The sequence below is a fragment of the Vulpes vulpes genome, chromosome 13 (genome assembly GCF_048418805.1).
Source record: "Vulpes vulpes isolate BD-2025 chromosome 13, VulVul3, whole genome shotgun sequence".
In the NCBI taxonomy this organism is placed as follows: domain Eukaryota; kingdom Metazoa; phylum Chordata; class Mammalia; order Carnivora; family Canidae; genus Vulpes; species Vulpes vulpes.
In genome coordinates, this window is record NC_132792.1 from 104,803,477 (window position 1) to 104,826,973 (window position 23,497).

The 23,497-nt window shown below is 39.4% G+C and overlaps 1 protein-coding gene across 8 annotated transcripts in view; it reads right to left on the reverse strand.

Moving 5' to 3' along the window:
* NOL4 (nucleolar protein 4) overlaps positions 1-6,570 on the reverse strand; it is a 391,120-nt gene extending 384,550 nt beyond the window's left edge. For 4 of the 8 annotated variants that reach the window (XM_025996936.2, XM_072732138.1, XM_025996935.2 and 1 more), the window contains exon 1: positions 4,534-6,570. In XM_025996936.2, coding sequence (XP_025852721.1) covers positions 4,534-4,797 — 264 coding nt within the window. In that variant the 5' untranslated portion in view covers positions 4,798-6,570. Of the gene's footprint in view, positions 1-3,318; positions 3,474-3,526; positions 3,998-4,533 lie in introns of those variants that run through there. The other 4 variants (XM_072732140.1, XM_025996937.2, XM_072732137.1 and 1 more) reach the window with 4 other exon arrangements.
* Between the last annotated feature and the right edge of the window lie 16,927 nt (positions 6,571-23,497).

Here is a 23,497-nt window from a genome sequence, read left to right on the forward strand (position 1 = left end):
GCCAAAGGCAGACGCTCAACCACTGAGTCACCAAGGTGTCCCACTAAAGTCCACTTTTAAGCCATGTTTTTGAGACTCATGCTTGAGATCTATTTGACCCCCAAAGACCTATATTACAGAGCTCCCCAAAATACCTAAATGAAGAGGAGGAAAAAATGCATTGGTTGTCTACAGCAATGCCCATCTTGAAAGTATGGGAGATAAGCAAAACTATTATCACGATTTGCCTGTGTCAGAGATATAAAGTATCCTAATGTGTAACTAGCATGTTCCTCAGTTTTGTGTTTCTGGAATTTCTGTAGCAAATTTCAGATCAAGGCCTAATATACATATGTGCCTCAAGCATGAAGTTAGGCCCGGTAGAAATGTATACTGACTCTTTACAGGCATTATTTTCTTCGCTCTTGATACAGCATAGAGAATTTGTAACCAAAACCATAGTCAGAGAACTAAAAAAAAATCAGTGACTATTTATAAACCGGTCTATGAATATTCATTCTAATGACTATATAGTAATCAATTAGTATACACAGAAAGAACAATATGAAATCTGAGGCTGCAGATTGCAGAATTGAATAAATCCTCATTTTTAAATGACATAACTACAGATAATACATTTCCCTTCTGGATGAAAATTCATTTTATGTCCCCTGGTACAATACATATAAAGAAGAAATACACAAAAGGCAAAAATGGGACCTAAGTGTCCGTTCCTACATATACAGGTCAAGAAAGGCATTACTCACATAACTGGAGAGTAAACACTGCCTTGTTTGCTTAAGATTGAAAAATAAATAAAAATGTGAGTTTGTCGAATTTCCTAATGTTTTATACAGCACAGCAAGCCTTTAAAAATACACAATAATGCATTAATCCAGTAGTAGTGAAAGGTTTAATGAATTTTCTGGTTATTTCCCAAGTTTACCTTTCATAATACCAAGTGGTATATATAATGTGTTGTGGTAAGTCGAATTATAAGTGTGATGCTTCAACTAAATTGTGGCCAAAACCAAAATGTCAATCAGGATGAAAAGCTTCTAAATACAAATTAAGCTGAAACTATCAAAAATATAAAACAGAGTAACCGTAGTGTTGCTGATTTCAAATGATCACTGATTAAACCTTTCCTATAATCAATAAGACATTTGCCATATCTTTTTCAGAACTATCTTAAGTTACGGGTTACTTCGCCCTTTTAAGCGTCCGAAAGCTTTAATGAAGGAACACATAAAAATAACAGCAACAGGGTCAACACAACTTCAACGCAATGCTCAACAAAGTGCACGTGTGTGTGTAGACACACGAGCGTGCATGTGCGTGCAGACACACATGCAGATCCTACTCCAGACCTAAAATGGCTGAGTTGCAGGATGTTGTTGCTTGGTGACCAGACAGTATCTCCTCAGCCACAGAGTAATTTAAACAGTGATAGATACGTCCCCTCAGCTTTAGGCATGGCCAGGGCAAATATTAAAGGGTATGTTGATCTTTTCTAGTATTTCACATTTTCATTTGAAGTCAGTTGTCACCTGCTTGATTTTATCATCCTCAATTAAATTTAGATTTTAGGGGAAAGAGTATTTGCAAAGCTGCGGCTATCCTTTTAAAGAAAATAAGAGGTAGAACCCAGCTCCTTTCGTTCTGAAAGTCCTGTTTCAATTAAGTCTGCGTGGTGTGGTGTGTCTACTCTGTTCTGGTACAATCTCCCAGTTGCTATTTATCAGTCTCCCTTTCTTTCATTAAACGTCAGCAGTTAATTAGCCCCAGCCTGTCCTCTTTCCTTCTCTCCGTCCCTTTTCAAGGTAGTAATGATGTCTAATTACCAGCAGCAGTGGGTTCTTGCAACATCAGGCGCAAACCTCTCTCAAAGACAGCACAGCCAGCCGCAAACCCTCAAACCTCAAATAGCTGGAAAGATTCTCAGTCTATTTGAAATCACAGCACTTTATCTCAACCAAGCTACGCCTTTGACCTCAAAAAATACATATTTTTTGTCTCTCTGGTGACTGTACTCCCGCTATTATAAAGAAAACCTTATTTTTAAGGAAGAAATCATTTGAGATGCGGAGAAACACATGATAAAAGGGGAACCTTTTATTTATTTTTTAACTTGTTGAAATGATGATTGGCTGTCTTTCAGGGAAGGCGGAGCCTATAATTCTATGTAAGGAGCAGCATAAAATTTTCATAAAGAGCAACAGAAGAGTTCATGAATTAAAAACCTCTTCAACATTTCAAAACAGGCTTGAATGAAGAGCGAAGCTCTTAAATACTACATGGAAACCACTATCTAAGAATATCACCTGATGAATTACATTTTCTCCCATAAATATATAGAATCTCTACTGAAAAGGGAAACATGTGCTACCTTATTATTAACCGTGGAGTTGTCATTCTACATTAGATGTCTTAGCAATAATTCTGTAACAACTCTGCATAAATTTTTGAATGAAAATACGGGTATCTGAACATGTGAATACTGGTTTGAATTACTGGCACCCATAGTTCTCCTAGTGCCTCTATAGCTGTTACACAATTTATGTTACTTTAGAATTTTTAATTAATGTTTTTAAAGGTCACATCTGTTTATACACATAGTGGACGTAATCAAACCCCTGCACGTATAAATTGGACCAATACGCAAGTGAAGCTATCTGACAGGTAAACAGAGGAACCTGATTTTAACATAAAAGGAATGAACAACAAACTTCCCAGCTAGCAATTGTTTTTGAAAAACATGCACAATAGTATTTAATAATATATAAGTAAACATACCTCAAATGATTATTTTATTTATTCAATTAGCCCAGTGGTGCCCCCAAAGAAAATACATTCTTATGTTTTGAATCCCAATCTAAGTTATTTTTTTAAAATCAGGTTAAGTTCCTTCTGATACAAATGAATCAAAGCACTTCATTCTCTACAACAGACTTCTGGCTCATCCAGATGTAAATAAACCTCAGTTCTAATCCATAAGCGTCTAGTCCTCATTATTTAGTAAACCAAGACAGTAATCTCACCATTGTCTTTAGCAATGCCACGTTAAGGGAGAAGGCTGTGTTTATAGATCTATCTCCCAGAGAATTCCAACAATAGTACTTAAAAAAAAAAAAAAAGGCAGAACTTTTATGTGTGTTTCTATTTCACCTTTATTTCCTTTTCCCATTTTCCAAATAAATTCCAAAAGAAATATACTTCCTTCAAACAACTATCCCTAATTAATCTTGGGAAACCGTTAACTATTTTCCAAACCTACAAGAGTCCTCCAAAACAGTCCTCTGAAAAACCTTTCATGCACATATTTCCAATTTAATATACCTCCGCTTGAGACAGAAGAATAGCTTGCAAGACATCTCCTTCCTAGCATCCTCCAGGAATATTGCACGGGAAACAGTTGCCAGTAAGGGGGCGGGGTGGGGGGGGAGAGTAGGAAAAGGAGCAAATGCTCAAGAAACCCCAAAGCCAGGCAAAAATGCAAAGGATGCCAAATACCCTCCCCCACCCCTGCTCCTAGGCGAGTACCCACCGTGGCAAGACGAAGAAAGAGGTCTTAGGGATCTGATCTGCAATCCCACTTGCAGCCCTCAGTTCCCATCTTCTCAAAAAGGAAATTGACGCTGCCGCCGCTGCCCAACCTCACAGGCTTGTGCCCTGTGAGGCTGGGATAACACTAGGTTCTCGGCGCCCAGGACCTCGCTAGCTGCGCCCGGGCTCGCAGCCGCGTGGCCGTGAAACTAGAGCCATCCCAGAACCAGGAACAGATACAGACACCATTTGATCGCGCCCAAGCCCGTGTCTCTTTGTTGTTCATCATGTAGCCGCGGCTTTATTTATGAAAGGGGGAAGTGAGGAAGGGAATGGGGGGCGGGGAGGAGGCATCTCCAGGACCTTATCTACCATCGGAATAGTCGTGGCAAGATCTCCGGGAGTGATGGAGGCGACGGGACAGCCCCGCGTCTCCGGGGCGGCGGTCTAACAATAAAACCTGACAGTGCCCGGGGGCGGGGGGCGGGGGTGCGGGGGAGGGGAAGGAACCCCACATCTCTGACTAGCGGCACAATCGGGCTTTGTGCCAATTAGGAGACACTGGAGACGATCGATCAGAATCGTCTGTTATCAGAGCGTGCGTCCGGGCTTCCAGCGTGGCCTTTATGCTTGGTGGTGGCGAGAGCGGGACACGCGCCCGGCGCCCGGCGAAGCACCCGGGACAATGGGCCAACCCGAGGACGCGCGGGAGGCCGCCCGACGCGGGGATGGATGCTCCGGCACAGGGCTCGGGAGCCCGGAGGCGAGCAGGGCGGCGAGCCCCGGAGGTGCGCTGCGGCTTTAAAATAAAGGACCACAAAGACTCCACTGCGAGGGAAACGCGCCTGGTTGAGGCGAGTGGGGACGACTTGGGGAGGGGGCTGAGAAAGGTGGGGGGCACACGAGCCAACGGTGGCTCGCGGCTCCCCCTTTCTCCCCCCCCCCCGCCTCTCCCCTCCCCGCCGGCTGCTCCCGCAGACAAATAACAGAGGAAGGCGAGTCACTCACCGTGGTCTTGACCGGCACGTAAAGCACTTGCTTGGCGCAGCCGCCGCCCCCGCGGACCTCGTCCGGCTGGCCCAGCTGGAAGCCCTTCGATTTGACCCAGAATTTAAATTTGGCATTGTCCGTGGAGCTCGACTCGGAGCCGTTGAGGAGCTGGACGATCCGCTCGTATTTTTTACGGGTCACCGTCTTGGTCTTGCCTGAGTCCCCGTAAGTCCTGAGGCACCAGTCCTGGAACTGGCGGTACATGTCGCGCTCGCTCTCCATGTCCCCCGCTCCCGGCCGCCGGCCGGATGCTGCCAGCGCACTTCGCACCTGTTCACCCCGGGCTCATGAAAAATGCAGCCCCGGCCACGATGTAGGGACGCGAGGTCCCGGCCGCCGCCGGAGCCTGCCTCGGGTTGGGGGGCGGGGGGGTGGGGGGGGACGGGGAGAGGGGAGGAGGGTCCGGCTGGGCACCAGCAATCAATGCCCCGTGCTACCAAGTCTCTGGTTCATTCGTAATTGCAACGGATGTCTCGGACGCTTGTCTCGGACGCTTTTCCTCGTCCTCTTGGTGACGGGTCTCTTTAATATTGTGTGACTAGGACCATCCCAACAGCATCTGGCCCGGAGGACCTGGGTTTTAAATAATTAAAATCCCATTCCTTGGTTTATTTAAAAAAAAAAAAAAAAAAACCAATCCCAATATTGACGTGGGGTGGTCCCTGGACGCCTCGCCCCGGGGCTGTGTCCGGGGCAGGGCAGGTGGAGCGCCGCGCCGCCTCCCCGCGCGCGCCCCAGAAGCTTCCCCAGCCGCCGGCCCCACCGTCCAGGAGGCGAGCGCTGCGCCTCTCTCGAAAGCAGCCTCCGGGGCCGAGCGCCTGCGAGCCCCGCAGGGCACCCGGGTCCCCGGGCTCTCCTTCCTCCAGGGTCCCGTTCCGCTTCGGCCTTCCCTGCGTGGGGCGTCCAGGGACTAGAAAGAGAGAAAGTTCTTACCTGTCATGTTGTTAAGCCTATCAAATCCTGCTACACAGGAAACCTTTAGGGTATTTTCTAAAAACGGTTTAAAATGTCATTTCTTCATAGGCATGTAGGCTAAATTCCAGCCCTGCAGGTAGGTTCCAGGAGTTAAGTCCCAGAATTAGCAAAAACACTCACGGATATTATTTGGCCATAGTTCTATAGGAAAGACTGTGACACCCCCAAACAGATATCCGTTCCGGGGGGGATGTGGGTAAACGAAGGCAGGCCGCCGGCGGCGGGTATCCCGGATAATGATGGGGTCCCCAGACAGGACTCCTCTGGTTTCTGCTGAACTGGGTACAAGGCATAGAAGTAAGTTTATAATGCAGATGCTTAAAACCCTTTGCGTGAAATTAAAATCTAGAGAGAGATGATTTTCCCCTCGCTTGGCTACAGTTTGCAGTACACACAGGAGGTTTCGTATGTCTATTTTCCCCCTGCCACGTCATGGACACCCCTCCACTGCTCAGAGTAGCCAAATATGAGTTCCTCTGGACGATTTTTCTCAAGCAAATGAAATCAGCGGCTCCTCCATTGAGGATTTCCACCCGTTTGTTACAGAGCTGGAAACAGGGGAGTTCCCATCCTCCTCGCGCTGCGCTTGCGGCCGCTCCTCTTTATTCTACTCTCTCTGCGGAGGCCCGCGCCCGTCCCGCGAGGCGGCTGTGCCCGAGGGGCGGCCCGACCAGTGCCCCGCGCCGGGTGCGCGTCCCAGCCCACCTTCGCCCCTCGGCGTCGTCTCCCAGACGAAAGCCCCGAATGGGAACGCGGAGTGTTTGTACCCACTGCGCCGCAGCTGGTCCCGGCACTTGCAAAACGGTCAGTGGCTCCCGCTCGGCCAGGCCGAGTGTGTGCGTGTCTGTGAGCAAGGGAGCGCGGGGGTGCGGGGTGCGGGGTGCGGGGTGCGGGGGGTGCGCTGTGTGTGCGCGCGTCTCCGGGAAGGTCTCGCGGCGGCTGGAGCCGGGACTGACAGCCCGGGCGGAGCGCGAGCAGCTCCACACACTAAACCTCTCGCCTCTCCCCTCACCCCCACCCCTCCCACTCCCCTCTCCTCCCACCCCCCCCCTCCCTGGCCCCTTCCAAGCTCTCTGATTGGCCAATGGGACAAAAGTTTCTGTGGAGACGGCTGGGCGCTGACGTCACGGGCAGAATTGTCCCATTTAGGGATCCCGGGGGCAGTGCGCATGCTGCAGGCTGCAGGTTAGAGGCAGGAGGAGGTAGCAGCGGGCGCGGCGGCAGCCAGGTGGCGGAAAGGAGCACTCAGCATCCAGGTGGGGGGACGACTCCAGCAGGGTTTCCATGGAGATTCCTCTGGGTCTAGCCTAAAAACAGCAGATCAGCTGACACCATTAGCTCAGGACCTAATTACTGCTTATTGGAGCAACAAATGAGGGAGAGGGCCAGCTGCAAAGGAAGAGTTTTTATCCTCCCCCACCACCCCCCACACACATACACACGCCATCTCCTCCTTTCTCCCCTCTCGGTCGCTCTTGAGTCCCGGGTGAATTCTCATTAACTTGCAAGATTCCTGCAACAACAGCTACCCTTCTCTAGAGGCCACCCGGACCGCGTTGATTCTTTTTATTTCTTTCTTTCTTTTGTATTCACACATACACACACGCCAAAAAAGAAAAAAGAAAAAAAAAAAAAAAAGCTAAAATTGTTGTGCCCAAGATTGCAAATCCGAGAAACCACCAAGGAGCCGACACGGATGCAAGCACACGAGGGTTTTATTAGGAAGCTCGAGCTTGGGTCCAAGTGTACCCGACTCGGCGGAGCAGGGACTTGGACCCCGAGGTGGGTTTCAGCTGGGTTTTTATGGGCTGGTCTAGGGGATTTTCACAAGGGGTGGAGGAATTTCTTCATTCCGATATGGGGTGGGGGGGAAGGTGGGGGAGTGTCTTAAGCTCTGTTTTCATTCCGATATGGGACTTTCTGTCAAGGGCGGGCGTTCTGTTTTCATTCCGATATGGGACTTTCTGTCAAGGACGTTCTGCGGTTTTTCCTGTAACTGAAGTAGGGTAAAGTTCAGCTCTTGTTCACAGGGGCCTGAGATGGCTGCCGAAGCTAAGATGGCTGTACTTGTGCTAAAGCTAAACTTGAGGTGGAATGGCCCTAATTTTCAACGCCTCCACAAAAATAAAGCAGTTGTCCCGAGTCCTTGATTTTTTTTTTTACCCAGTAAATATTAGACCAGTAGAGAGCTCAGAGAGTCTACTGCCTTAATAGAAGTCACAAGTGAGTGGATCTAATATAAGGGGGAGAGGGAGCAAAAACCACTTTCAAAAATGTTAAATTAGGTATTTATCTTTAGGCCAGTCATATTTTCAAAATATTTTCAATATCCTAAACACATATGTGGAATAAACAATTGGACAGAAACACATTTTGAAGCACCCTTGTGTGGTATACCTCACAGGAACTCTATTAAAAGTTTACCTGTGGCATCAGAGAGAGAGAGGGTAATTCCAAGTCGGGAGATCTGGATTGTGCTGTATATTAGTTAAATGTTTCCTAGATGATTTGGGGAGTATATTTGATCCTAGAGTGGTCATTCATTCATTCGGGAGTAAGCTGGTTCATTCTATACAGTTCACTTTCTTATGGTTATAACTTAATTCATGATTTCAGAATTCTTTTTGGTAGCTCTTCCATCTGAAAAGTCATCTCTCCTCTAAGCCTCTTTCAAGTACTTTCAGACCCATAACGCCTTCTTTCCTTGACTACTCAAGTTAAAACAGTGTCTCCAAACTCTTCTGGATAAATGTCTTTCAACCATGTTTTTTATCCTTGTTTCATGGTAAGACATGTACATTACATTGATGTACAGTGCGTTCATACATCTGTACTCCAAAAATGTTATGAAAAAAAGGTATTTGATTACATAGAATACACACTGATAGTTACCCGATATTCTCCTATGATCATTATCACTACTATTTGGTCAAGTGTAGTCCTAACCCAATAAATTTATGAAGCAGCAAAGGATGCCTGGCAACATGTAGTTTGGAAAACATTGTTTTATAGCATATGAACTACACCACTCCTTGTGCCATATTTATAGTTTCACATGAGTATATTTGACTGTTCAAATGGAATTTTGATTGAAAGGCCCTTGAGAGTTTCTGTTTTCTTGTTTTTTAAGGAACTCCACCACAATCAACAATGCACATGGTAAGTGCTTAGTGTAAATAGATACTAAGTTAGTTAATAAAGGAAAGAGAAAGAAAGGAAAGGAAGAAAGAAGCAGGAGGCACAATCCTTCGCAATTCCCTTTGGCTTTTGCTGGGTGGTATTTGGATGAAGTTGGTTCCCACTTAAGGACATACCAAGGTCTTACCATGTACCATGTTCATTATATTTATGATTATACTTGGCATTCTGATATATATGGAAATTAAAACACTTTTGACATAAAGAACTCCTAGAATATAAGCAAATATGTTACCAACCCTCAGCTGTATTAACTAGATATGGCACGCTAGCAAAAAGAGAACACAAAAAATAAGTGATTATAGAAGATGCAGTTTTTTATAAGGAAAAGACAAATAATTCACTATTGTAAGAATATTGACGCTGGAGTAAAGAAATAAAGAAATACAGTCTTAGGATTTTAAGGGTTAAGCTTTTCAGAGCCATGAAGATTCTTTTGCCTCCAATGGAACCTAAAGTGTGCTCTGTTCTATAGTTCTGTTCTTGAGTAATTGTGAAAATCAATTTTTTTTTTTTTTACCGTATCATTCCTACTTAAGATCATAAACACCTGACAAAAATCTAAACTCTGCTTCAGTAACTCACTCCTAGATTCATTTCTCTCCTTTTTACTTGTCTAGAGCCAGGTCTTCCCAGCTCCACCTGGAGGGTCATATTGACCCTTTTCCTTCAGCTATATGATTCATTTGACAGGCTGCCTGGAATTTAACTTGGCATTTCTCCAAGATACTTTTTCAAATTCGCCTCTCTACAGAGCATATCTCCCTCAGAAGTGACTCTTTATCCCCATATCTGAACACCAATTCCCTAATCCCTGCTCGAGGTCCTGCCTGCTATTTATAAGGAGAAGAAATCAGAAAATGTTTTATCAGAAAATAGTTTAATTAAAGATAATCTAAAGTTTCAGCTAAAATCAACATAATTTTGTTATGAAAATAAAACTTCTTCCCACCTCAGGATCAGTTTGTGTATGACATTTTTAAATATCTGGAAACTCTTATATTTTAGTATCAGTTACAAATATTTACACAACACCACATATTCATCAGCAAAATGTTATAGTCCAAACAACATATAATTTGTAATCACAAAATAAGTGGTCAAAGAATAAAAAAGCCTTCATCATATAATTATGCTTTTATTCAACATATATTTACTGAGTGCCAAATACTCATATAGGCTTTAAAGCTTAACTAGTCAACAAGACACATATCTATATGTTGTATTCATCTAATGGAACTTAAATTTTTCTCAGGAAAAAATAAATAAACAAGGAAGTGTTGTGCCCAAGATTGCAAATCCGAGAAACCACCAAGGAGCCAACACCGATGCAAGCGCACAAGGGTTTATTAGCAAGCTCGAGCTTGGGTCCAAGTATACCCGTCACAGCAGAGCAGGGACTTGGACCCTGAGGTGGGTTACAGCTGGGTTTTTATGGGCTGATCTAGTGGATTTCCAGAAGGGGTGGAGGAATTTCTTCATTCCGATATGGGGGATAAGGTGGGAGAGTTTCTTAAGCTCTGTCTTCATTCCGATATGGGACTTTCTGTCAAGGGCATTCTGTGGTTTTTCCTGAAACTGAAGTAGGGTAGAGTTCAGCTCTTATTCACAGGGGCCTGAGATGGCTGCCGAAGCTAAGATGGCTGTACTTGTGCTAACGCTAAACTTGAGGCGGGATGGCCTTAATTTTCTCGGCCTCCACAGAAGTAAACAGCACTTGAGGTGAATGCTAGGAGGAGAAAAATGGTGCTGTAATAGGAAAGAATGGCAGAGTGGAGGGACTTGGTAATTCAGGGAAGATCTCTGAGTAGGTAACATTTATCATGAGACCTGAAGGATACAAAGTGATCAACCATCTGAAGAGCCAGGAAGGGGAACTACAGGCACAGCACAAAGGTTCTACGGCAAGAGTTATTAGCACTTTTGAGGAATAGAGAAAAGGAGGCCCATACAAGTGGAGTTTACTGTGCTTGGAACGGACAGTATGGGGTATAAAGGTCTGAGTGGTCTTCTGTGGCCAGATCTTATAGGACAGTGCTTGCCATGACAGTCTTCATTCTATTACTGATCCAGCAAAAAATTAATACAGGATTTAAAGCAGGAAAATTTTGTGATGTGATACGCATTTTTATGTTTCACTGGCCATTCTGAAGAGAAAGGACTAGAAGGGAACAAGCATGGAAGCAGGAAGACCAATTAGGAAATTTGCAATAGTTGTAGTAGCTTAGGTAGGGAATCATGGTGATAGATCAGGAAAGTAACAGTTGAGGTAGAGAGAATTGATGGATGGCAGAAATATTTTAATGATAGAAGAAGGCTCGCTGATGGATTGCATGTGGCAGGTGAGGGAAAAGATTGAGTCAAGGATGACCATATGGCTTCTGGCTTTTGTAGTACGGCTTGTGAGGCCATTGACTTAGAGTGGGGTGTTTGAGGAGGAACAGATTGGAGTTGGAGGCTGAGGTAGGAGCAGAAGTAGGTTGATGTGGAGAGGCAGGAAGAATTTAATTTCAGAGAAGTTAAATTTGAAATACCAGGAGAGTTGTTCATGTAGGCATTTGAATATAGAAGCTTGAACTACAGAGAAAAGTCTGGGCTGAAGATATAAATACAGGAATTTCAAAACCATAAGAATGAATGACATCACCTCTGCCCACATTCCTCTATCCCCCAAAAGGAAAAACCTTCATCCTTAGATATTGATTTTATATAAACTAATACCCCATGACTAAAATAGAATGTCAGACACTGAACAGCTGAAGTTGGCTACTTTTGGTATAACACATAACAGGAAAGTCTGAGAAACACAGCAAAGCCATTTGGATCAACCCTTGGCTATACCTAGATAGGTAGTGAATTCCAAAATTGATGTGGCTTTAAAACCCTCTAAAATTTAAAAAGGAAAGATTGAAACCATCAGGTTAGACCTCTTCTGTAGGTGTGCTAAAATAGGAATCTAAAATTTGAGGATGGCCTCTGAGTACATCTGTCATTGAAGGGATGGAATAAGAATTTTGGCTACTGAGTTGAGTCAGTAAGAGAATGTGAGCCCTTTAGCTGTACTAGAGATTGTGATAGATGGTATTTGTCACTTTGAAACCTCAAAGTTCTGAACATCATTATGCATTCAGATGCTTAACAGTCTATTAATAACTCTTCCAAGGAACAGAAATTTGTAAAGGAAGCAAATGGCCAACTCAATCAGCAACTTGATTAACATATAGCATGGTAACTTTTCAAAATAAAATAGAAAAACAAAGTTAAAGCAGAAATGTACAGCTCGTATGGATAGAGCAATTTGGGACAACATACTAAGTGTCACAAATCTGATCTTATTAGTTGACCTCCATCTGTTGACTCTTCTCCCAAATAATTTTGAAAATAGTATTATCTTCAATATGCTATAGCTATCCTTTGATTCAGAAAATAAATGCTTTTGAGAGATTTAAAATAGTGTCTTGATCCTCATAGCTGTCTTTACTAAGACACCGAAAAACATCTCTTCCTTTCTATTTGTAAGCTGTAGTATCAGTATCTTTATTACATTTTGTAACTTAAAAAAGATTAGAAATTTAATGTTTGTTGTTCAGCCCAAATTAACTGATATTTATGTCTGGTAATATCATTAAATATGATGCACTGTGCAGAAGTTAATTTCTGTAAATACTTAAACATGCAAACAAAGAACAAGTTAGATTTGGCAATACAATGGATTTGTTGAATTTCTCTTTACTTCCTACCTTTAACATCTCTGTACAAGCAAGTCAATGGCACACCCAGTTCTTACATTCTGACAGCCACATATGGATTCATTCAACATTCATCCACCCAACATTTTCATCTAGCTGTTATAACTATGGTAAAGTCCAAAGTTAACAGTCTGGTGTTCGTGTCCCTTGTATGAGAGAAGAAAATACATTTCTTTTCTGGCCCCAAATATTGCTTTATTTCCCACTAGCCATATGGCTTATCTTTTCTTCCAAAATATATGTCTTAAAACAGTAATCCACATATTCATCTTCAACTCAGTGGACAGTACTATTGTAGAATTTCTACATTATTTTTGGAATAGTTATTTTGTCATAGGAAATAAAAGCTCTTTTGGAAAAAGGGAGCAATCCACTTCTGCCCGATTCCCATTATACTTTTCCACATTTCCAGTTTTTACTCTGATTCCTATTGAGTAAACCAATTAATATCATAACCATCGTCATCTGACCTTTATATCTTATTTATAATACATTATTAATCACTCTAGGACACTTGTTTAACGTGCCGAATAAAAGTGACAAGAAAAGACACAAGGATTTCTTGGCTAAAACCACACACTCTATAAATAGTTTTCACAGGGGAGACGTCTGAGTTCAAACATCAGAATCTGTAAAATAGCTGTAACACTGTTAAAATACTGTCCTTTGGAAAAGCAGAAGCTGAAGGAATAGCTACCCTTAGTTTCCCTGGGACTATACTAATAGGCATTGAAAAGCAAGGCAGAAAAAAAGTTTCAGACTTTTCTTTTATCTTTTCGAATGAACATCCCCCAAGTTTTTAGAAAACTCTTTAATTAGGTTTCTTGATCAAAAAGCAGTGTAACCATTTAGAGTTTCCAAAATTTTAAGTTCTTTTTATAGTTTATATTAAGTTTGGAAATGAAAGTAAACTTTTACAAAATGAAGTGTTCAACTTATATGCGAAAATGCTTCTTTGGCAATTGAATTTAAACTCTCCATTTTGGTCATCCTGGTAGCCTGGAAAAGCAAAGCACCAGCTTGGGAGTGACACAATTCCATTTATTAATTGTGCTTTTTAGCTTGAAGCTAATCTTCAGGGCAAAGTTTTAGTTTTATACATTTGCACATGACATCCAAGTTGCTTAACATATCATACAGCATAATTTATAGAATAGCCTCACTAGGTATAATTACGTGACTAACCAATCAAACCTATAAGAGTCATTTTGGCTATTAATTTGGAATTCAGTGTGATAATTGGAACAAACCCCCACATATAACGCGAAGATAGAGCAGCTCCACAAAGATCAATAGTAAAGAATGGTTTACAAAGATAGCTCTGTTTCTGAGTGTATTTATGTGCACATGTGTTTCTGTAGAACAAATATACATGAATTTTGAAACAGCAGTATTCCTTGAAATCTCAAGATTTGTTTGACTTAAGTAAAATCATCTGAGCATCCCCTTTTGCTAGAGTATTAAATTACTAATCCCAAGTAAAATGAACTGATGTCATGCCATACTTTTTAAAATTATTCCAAAATATTCATATGACCATTATTTTCTAAAATAGCAGGAAACTATGTCACTTATAAGTATCAGTCAGTTAATTAATAAATATATAGTGATATTGGCTCACTTTCCTATTAATACCCATCAAGATAAAGTTATAATTTGATGTATATACTTTAAAAATGTGGATTTCTGCTTCTAGTGCTATGGCTCACTAGCAACTTTAAGAGAACCTTCTTCAAGAAAGCAACTCAGAGATGCATAATGGATAACTTTGATTGCTTGACTAGGTTCACAGGATGTGTGGAAAGCATCTCACTCTTCCCTGGCCCTCAAAAAAGAGCCTATTGAAAACCAGTCAACACACCCAAGAGGCTAGATTATTTTACGAGTAAACAAAAAATGTTCAATCAAAAAATTGAACATTACAGTATGAAGACTGAGCATGAAATCAGTAGCACAGTGCTAGAGCTGTCTTTAAAACTTCTGTATTAAGCCAGAGACACTTGAAGGGTATGTCTTGCCACCTAACTTGGTAAAAGTAAATATAAATTCTCCGCAGAAAAAACATCTACAATTTGAGTAATCAGGTTTATCTCAGATTAAGATCAACCAGATGTGAGCGTATAATTAGAAATGTCCACATACAAGAAGAGCAACTTTCATCTTCAAAAGTCATCATAGGCGTACTTGGGTGGCTCAGTCAATTAAGTGACTTAACTCTTGGTTTTGATTCAGGTCATGATCTCATGGGCCATGGGATTGAGCTCCGCATTGGGCTCCATGCTTGGTGGGGAGTCTGCTTAATGATTCTCTTCCTCTGCTCCTCCCTCTGCGTGCATACTATCCCCGCAAAATAAATAAACCTTTCAAAAAAATAAAAGCCAGCATAAGTAAGAACAACAAAACTAAGCTTCCAAAGATTTTATCTGGAAACAGATAAATTAAATCTATGATAGTAGAAGTCAGGATAGTGGTAACTTTGATTACAGAGACTGGTAGAAGACACTAGGTGGTTTTTTAAAATGCTGGTAACATTGATTCCTAATCTTTGTACTAATTACACAGGTAGTCCACTTATGAAAAATTCATTGAATTATAAACTTGCTATTAGTAGACTCTTCCTCATGTATGTTAATATTCAATTAAGAACTGTACTTTTAAAAAGCAATAAACATGCAAACTCTGTAGAGCAATGGCTAACAATATTTTTTAAAGTACATTTGATATGCTAAGAGAGGAGATAAAATGAAACCATAGAAAATGCTTAATTAAAACCAGAGATGACAGGAAAAAAAAAAAAAGAGAAAAAAAATTGACACAACAAACTTTGAAAAGTAAGCTATAAACATGATAGATATTAATCCAATGGTATCAGTATAATCACTTTAAATGTGAATGGTCTAAATATGCCAATTAAGAGAGATTGTCAGAGTGGATCACAAAATAAAACCCAACTGTATGTTGTCTACAAGAAACTGAGTTTAAATATAAGTATTCACACACTGATTAAAAGTAAAAGAATGGAAATAGATAAAACATGTTAACATAATCAAAAGAAAGCTGACCTACTAAGTTAATTTTGAACAAGCAGACTTCAGAACAATAAAAGTCAGGGATAAAGAGGAGCATATATAATGATAAAGTGATCAATTCTCCAGTTATACATAACCTTTAATGCACATACACCTAACATCAGGATATGTCAGGCAAAAACTGATAGAATTGTAAAGAGAAATAAAGAAACCTGCTGTTGTAGTTGAGACTTCAACATCTCTTTGCCAGTATTGACAGATAAAGCAAGCATAAACTCAATGAAGATACAGATGGCCTGTAGAGCATTACCAATCAACTTGACCTAAGTAAGATTTATAGAATAAAATCAACAACAGCAGAATGCACATTCTTCTTAAGCTCACACAGAATGGTTATCAAGGTATACCACCTTCTAGGCCAAACAACAAAACTTACAAATTTATAAGACTAGAAATTATACAAAATACGTCTCCTCAAACCACATGAAATTAATTAGAAGTCAATTACAGAAAGATAACCGGAAAACTCCCAAGTTTTGGAGATTAAACAAAACATATATAAATAATACATGAGTTAAAGAAAAATTCTCGAGAAGAATTTAAAAGGTATTTTTAATACTTTTATAATCATATCTTATCAAAATTTGCAGGATGCAGCAAAAGCAGTGCATAGAGGGAAATTTATAGCATTGAATACATATAGTAGACAGAAAAATCTAAAATCAGTAACCACTTTCCCCCTTAGAAAACAAAGAAGAACAAATTAAGCAAAAACAAGAGGAAAGGCTATAATACACAATTAGAGCAAAGATCAATGAAATTGAAAATAGGGAAACAATAGAGAAAATAAACAAATCCAAACACTGGTCCTTTGGAAAATGAAATAAAAGCAATAAACCTTTAGGAGACTAACCAAGAAAAATACAAGGCACAAATTATCAAATTCAGATATGAAGGAGAGGTCATTATAGTTATCACATGGACATTAATAGGATAATAAAGGAATACTATAAACAATCATATGCCCACACATTTGATAACTTAATTAGAATGAATCACTTCTTGAAAGACAAAAACTACCAAAACTCATACAAAGAAAAATAGATTATCTAAAGAGACCTATTTCTATTAAAGAAATTGATAATAACCTTCCAAAAGAGAAAGTATCAGCCCCAGATGGTTTTACTGGTGAACTCTGCCTATTGAAGGAAGAAGTGGTCCCAACTCTAAATCTCTTCTTAGAACTAGAAGCAGAGGAAACAGTTCCTAACTCTGGTAGAAGGCCATTACTACATCAATACCCAAACTAGATAAAGGCATCTCAGAAAAGAAGAACTAGTGACAAATATCTCATGAACATGGATATAAATATCCCCAAGGAGATGTTAGTAAATTAATACAACAATATGTAAAAGAATTTACACTGCAAACATATCGGGTTTACTCCAAATAAGGAAGCTGTTTCTACATTTCAAAATCAATGACTGTTGTCCACCACATGAAGAGATTGAAGAAGAAAAACCATATGACCACATTAATTGACATAGATAAAACCCAACTCCCATTCATAATAAAAACTCCCAGGTAATTCAGAATAAATAAAACTTTTTCTGCTTCATAAAGAACATCTACAAGACCTTTAAAGCCAACATCATACTTAATGGTGAAAAATTAGACACCTTTCCCCTTAAGTTTTAGGATAAGAAAAGAATGCCCTGTCTCACTACTCCTATATGACGTTGTATTATAAGTCTAATCTAATGCAGTAAGATTTTTTTCAAAGGAAAAAATATAAGGTACACGATTGGGAAGGAAGAAATAAAACTATCTTTTCCACAGATAGGAGATTATCTATGTTGAAAACTTTAGTTAATCTACAAGTCCAAAGTCCTGGAACAAATAAGCAATTATAACAAGACTGCTAGATACAGGTTCAAAGATACCAAGCCAATTGCTCCTATAAAGTGGCAATGAACACTTTTAATTTGAAAATTTAAAAATACCATTTAGAATAGCACCAAAAAGCTATTAAACACTTAGGTGTAGGGCAACCCAGGTGGCTCAGCGGTTTAGTGCCGCCTTCAGCCCAGGGTGTGATCCTACAGACCCGGGATCGAGTTCCACATCAGGCTCCCTGCATGGAGCCTGCTTCTTCCTCTGCCTGTGTCTCTGCCCCTGTCTCTAACTCTCTCTCTCTCTCTCTCTCTCTCTCTCTCTCTCTGTCTCTCATGAATAAATAAAATATTTTTTTAAAAACTCACTTAGGTGTAAATCTTACAAAATATATACAGGATTTATATGCAGAAAAGTACAATATTCTGAGTTAATTTTATAGAAATTTAAAAATTGATTGTAAAATTTATATAGAAAGACGACCTAGAATACCCAAGAGTATGGTAAAGAAGGACAAGGTGTAGGAAACACAAGATCCAATCTCAATGCTCATTTTAAAGCCACGGTAATAAGACTATTGGCTAAAGAATTGACGTATAGATCAATAAAGCAGTATAGAGACCCTAAAAATGCACCAAAGAAATTATACTGACAGAAAGAGCAATTCAATGGATAAAAGATATTCTTGTCAACAAATGGAGCTGGAACAGTTGGACATTCATACACAAGAAAAAAAAAGAACCTAGACACAGAATTTACACTTCACTTAAAAACTCAAAAAAAAATTCTGCAACTTTATATAAAATCTAAAACTATAAAACCTCTAGAAAAAAATATAGGGAATATATGAGCTTCAGTTTGGCAATGAGTTTTTTAGATATAATACAAAAGCACGATCCATGAAAGAAAAATGTAATTTGGACTTTACTAAAAATAAAAATTTCTACTCTATGAAAAACACTATTAAAAGACTGAAAAGACAAGCCACAGACGGGGAGAAAAGATCTGCAAAACACATATCTGATAAAGGACTTGCCTCCAAAATACACAAAAAATTCTTAAAACTCAAAAATAAGAAAACAAACAATCCAATTAAAAACAGACGAAAAATCTCACCGTATATGTCACCCAAGAAGAAGATAATACACGTATGAAACACCATTTGCCATAAGTGAATTGTAAATTGACATACAATAAAATATCACTACACACCTATTAGAATGGCTAAATGAGAAAATCTGACACCACTAATTGCTGGGGAGGATGCAGAGAAACAGGAATTTTCATTTATTGCTGGTGGGATTGCAAAATGGCACAATCACTTTGAAAGACAGTTTGACAGTTTCTTACAAAGCAAAGCATAGGTTTGCCATACAATTCAGCTATTACACCCTTAGGCTTCTACTCAACTGATCTGAAAATCTATGTCTCTGTAAAAAACTATTTGTAAAAGTTTACACCAGCTTTATCATCAAAAACTGGAAACAACAAAGAGCCCCCTCAATAAGTGATAATATACCTAATAGGGTAAATAAACTGTGGTACATCCATACAATGGATTTTGATTCAAATACAAAACAAATGAACTTTCAATTTATAAATGAACATCTGTATAATTGAATATTGTTCAGAAATAAAAATGAAAGGCATAGGGACGTCTGGGTGGCCGAGTGGTTGAACATCTGCCTTTGGCTTAGCGCATGATCCTGGGTCCTGGGATCAAGTCCCACATCAGGCTCCCTGCAAGAAGCCTGCTTCTCCCTTGCCTATGTCTGTCTCTGCCTCTTTCTCTGTGTCTCTCATGAGTAAATAAAAAGAAAATGAAAGGCATAAATCTTGAATGCATATTGCTAAGAGAAAGCCTGAAAAACTCATTTAGTGTCTCTTCCTAATTGTATGACATTCTAGAACTGACAAAACTATGAGACAGTAAAAAGAACAGTAGTCTCCTGGCATTTGGGGTGGGGTTAGTTTGAATAAGAACAGATTTTCTAGGTTGGGAAAACTGTTCACTATGATAGTATAATAGTGGATACAAGGGGCACCTGGGTGGCTTGGTGGTTGACTGCCTTTGGCTCAGGTTGTGATCCCGGGGTCCTGGGATCAAGTCCCGCATCTCCCCCTGCTTATGTCTTTGCCTTTCTCTGTGTGTCTCTCATGAATAAATAAATATTTTTTTTAAAAAAAATAGTGGATACACAACACTATACATTTGTTCAGAACTCATAGAACTTTACCAAAGAATGAGCCTTAACGTACACAAATTTTAAATCATTTCAGAAATCAAGGGATCACAGGATGAAATGCAGATGACAACAAAACAATCTATATTACAAAAGTATTAATACAAGTTCACTGAAGGAGAAAGAGATACTGACCTAAGTTACCTTGAAAATGAGTGGATTCTATGAAACTAAAGGAAAAAAAACATTGATCCATCTAATAAACAAATTGAAGGTAAGGGTTAATAATTCTGATACCTCTGTACCTGTATATTTGAACAATTAAGTAAACAAACAAGCAATTACAATTAAATTAACAATTAAGTCAGGTGGTTAGAGCCAAATGACTCACTGTTGGAGTGGGTATTTACAAATAAGCAAGGGGAGATGGCTAAAATGACCTCTAAAGATAAGTTGAAATAGAGTTGACATCAATATGAACTCATGTTTAACCTAATATATATGTTTGCAATATGGGAATATTTATAGATGTGTATATATACATGTTAGTATATACACTTATATATTTCCTTGCTTTACTATCTGAGAAGCCCTAGAATATCAACACCCCAGTAGCAATGAGCATACCCAATATCCACATCCTGATTTTTTAATGATGGAAGGAAACAGGGCTTCTTGGAGAAATGGTTAATTATTAGACCGGGGCAGGAAATATAAACTATAAGCCTGGAGTACCTTGTGATATCAAAAAGTAAGTGAAAAAACAAAAAATTAAAATAAAACAAAACAAAGATGAGCATATCAAGGGATACAGGAGCTAATTGCAAGAGCCCCTACTGGCCAAAGCTGGAAAATTTGACCAATCAGTAAAGTGCTTTGGCCACTAAAATGCTCTGTGCCTTGTGAATGAATGAATAAACTAAGGGCACCTTCTAAATTACCTCCATCACTTCACTTGTCAATAAACTGCAGGTCTCTTAGGGATAGAAGAACATAACTTTTTTCCAGTGTTCATCATCATTACAATAGATTTATTTAAAAACAAATTGTTGATATTGTCTTTGGACACCATAAGAATATTAGAATCACACAAACACCTGAGAATACTGAAGACACATAAAAATTTTAAAAAAGTAAAAATCATTTAGAAAAAAAATCATTTAGCCAAACTAAACATAAAACCAATATTCTATGTCTATGACCTATTCTAAAATGGCTCTCTTAGGAGAAAGGAAGGTTATTCTAAAGTGCCATGATGCAAGATGAATGCCTGAGTCAGCCTCAAACTATCTCTCCAGATTTTAGGCTATTTGTCCTGCAGCCTCAATTCTGTGATGGGTCCAAGAGGTTTTTGATTTTCAGTTTGTCCAGGTTTTTTTTGTAAGAACAGGAAGAAAGATTTCCATTTACTGTATCAGACCTTGTCCCAGTCCATATAAGAGAATACTATAGACCGGGTGGCTTATAAAAAGCAAACCTTTATTTCTTATACTTGTGGAGGCTAAGAAGTCCAAGATCAAGGTTCCAGCATAGTCACATACTCTCATGAGTTCACAACCAGCAACTTCTTGCTGTGTCCTTACATGGTAGAGGAGCCTAGGGAGCTCTCTAAAGCCTCTTTTATAAGACACTCATCCCATTCATGAAGGTTCCAGTCTCATGACTCCCAAAGGCCCCACCTACTAATACCATGATATTGGGCATTAGAATTGTAGGTCACCATGAAAACAGTTTGTAGTTCTGCAGTATTTATATTTTAGATAGGCAACTGGGTTCAAATGGAGTTAAAAGGAACCTTTTTATATTTAACCATATACACTAGAAATAATAGAGATGTGGTGATACATTAATTCTACACTTTGAACTATTATCTAGACCAGGTGTTTGTCAAAGTCTGGTCCCAGGACTGGTGGTATCAGCCTCACCTGAAAACTTGTTAGAAATGCAAATTCATGGGATGCCTGGGTGGCTCATTTGGTTGAGCATATATGACTCTTGGTTTCCATTCAGGTCATGATCTCAGGGTCATGGGATGGGGCTAGGCCTCCAGCTATACTCTGGGTGTGGATTCTCCTTAAGATTCTCTCCCTCTGCCCCTCCCCTTGCATGCATGCTTTCTCTCTCTCTCTCTCTCTCTCTCTCTCTCTCTCTCTCTCTCCCTCTCTCATACACACACACACGCACACACACACACACACACAAATAAATAAATCTTTAAAAAATGCAAATTTTTTGCCCCCATCTGAGACTCGGGAGAGTGGATCCAAAAATCTTCATTTTAACGAGCCTTACACATGCTTCTGGTGTTATCTCAAGTTTGAAAACTATAGGTCAACTGTAAATTATAACTGCAGTTATAACTGGAATACAGTTATAATTTTCTAATAAAATTGTCTGTTAGCTTCGTACCTGTTGTAAAAAAAAATGTTACTCAATTAGTCATTGTTAATGATTCTATTACTCTGGAGGTTATCTCAAGCAGTCACAAAATAAGATCCTAAAATCATAGAAGGTTTGGATGTGTGAAAATAGAATGACAAATTTAATAAAACATTATAAAATTTATTTCCAATTTTTACACTTTTCATCTTGAAATAATTTCATACTTGCAATAATTTCATACTTGCAAGAGTACAATTTCAACTTTTCTCCAGCCACCCCAATGGTTAACACTTCACATAAACATAATGCATAATATAATAATCATAACCAGAAAATTGAGAAATTGAAAATACTATTATGCAAACCTTATTCAAGTTTCACTAATTGTCACATTAATGTCCTATTTCAAATCCAAGATTTAACCAGGATTATACATTGCATTTAGTTGCCATGTCTCTTTAATCACCTCTAATCTCCTCTAATTTGGGCAGTTCTTTGTTTTTCATACCCTTGAAACTTCCATGTAAGTCAGCCAGATATTTTGTAATGTGCCTTCAATTTAGACAATTTTGTCTGATATTTTGTAAAAGATTTTATTTATTTGTTTATTTATTTATTTATTTGAGAGAGAGAGAGAGAGAGAACTGAGGGAGAGGGAGAGGGAGAGGGAGAGGGAAAAAAGCAGACTCCCCACTGAGCAGAGAGCCCGATCCCAGGACCCCAAGATCATAACCTGAGCCAAAGGCAAGACGCTTAACTGGCTGAGCCAGCCAGGTGCCCCCGTCTGATATTTTCTTGTGATTAAATTTGAGTTATGCTTTTTGACAAGACTACTACTGAAATGGTATTATGCCTTCTCAGCACATCATATCAATGTTATTCTTGGTGCTATCTTTATCACTTGGTTAAGATGATGTGTTCCAGGTTTATCCATGTCAAGTTACTATTTTTTCCCTTGAAAATTAATAGGTATCTAATGAGACAAGTATTTTGAAATTATTAAAATATTTTTCTCATGATACTTTGCCTATTAATTTTAGGATCCCCTGATGATTCTTGCCTGCAACAATTATTACCGAAGTAGTCACCAAATAGTCATTTTTTAAAATTCCATTTATTAATTGTAACTCTTACTAATTACACTTATTAATTGCAATTCTACTATACTTATAAATTGCAATTCTATAATTAAAGGGAGGTAAAGAGCTAGCCTTTAACTCCCTTTAATTTTATATTCAGTTAATTTTGTATTCAGTTTTGTATCTATTTATATTAGTATAAGCTCATGAAAATTTATTTTACCCTATGGGTTATGCTCCACCACCATCATTATTTATATTGTTGCTCAAATTGTCCTAAGGCAGCCCCTGGTAACTTCAAGTTGGCTCCAATATCTTTCTAACATGCTGTCATTATTTTATGAGAACTTGCTTACTTTTTGATACTGCTTCTTATTCTAGGATCATTTTGTACTTTCTCCATCCCAACTCTGTTATCATTCATTTCTTGAAAA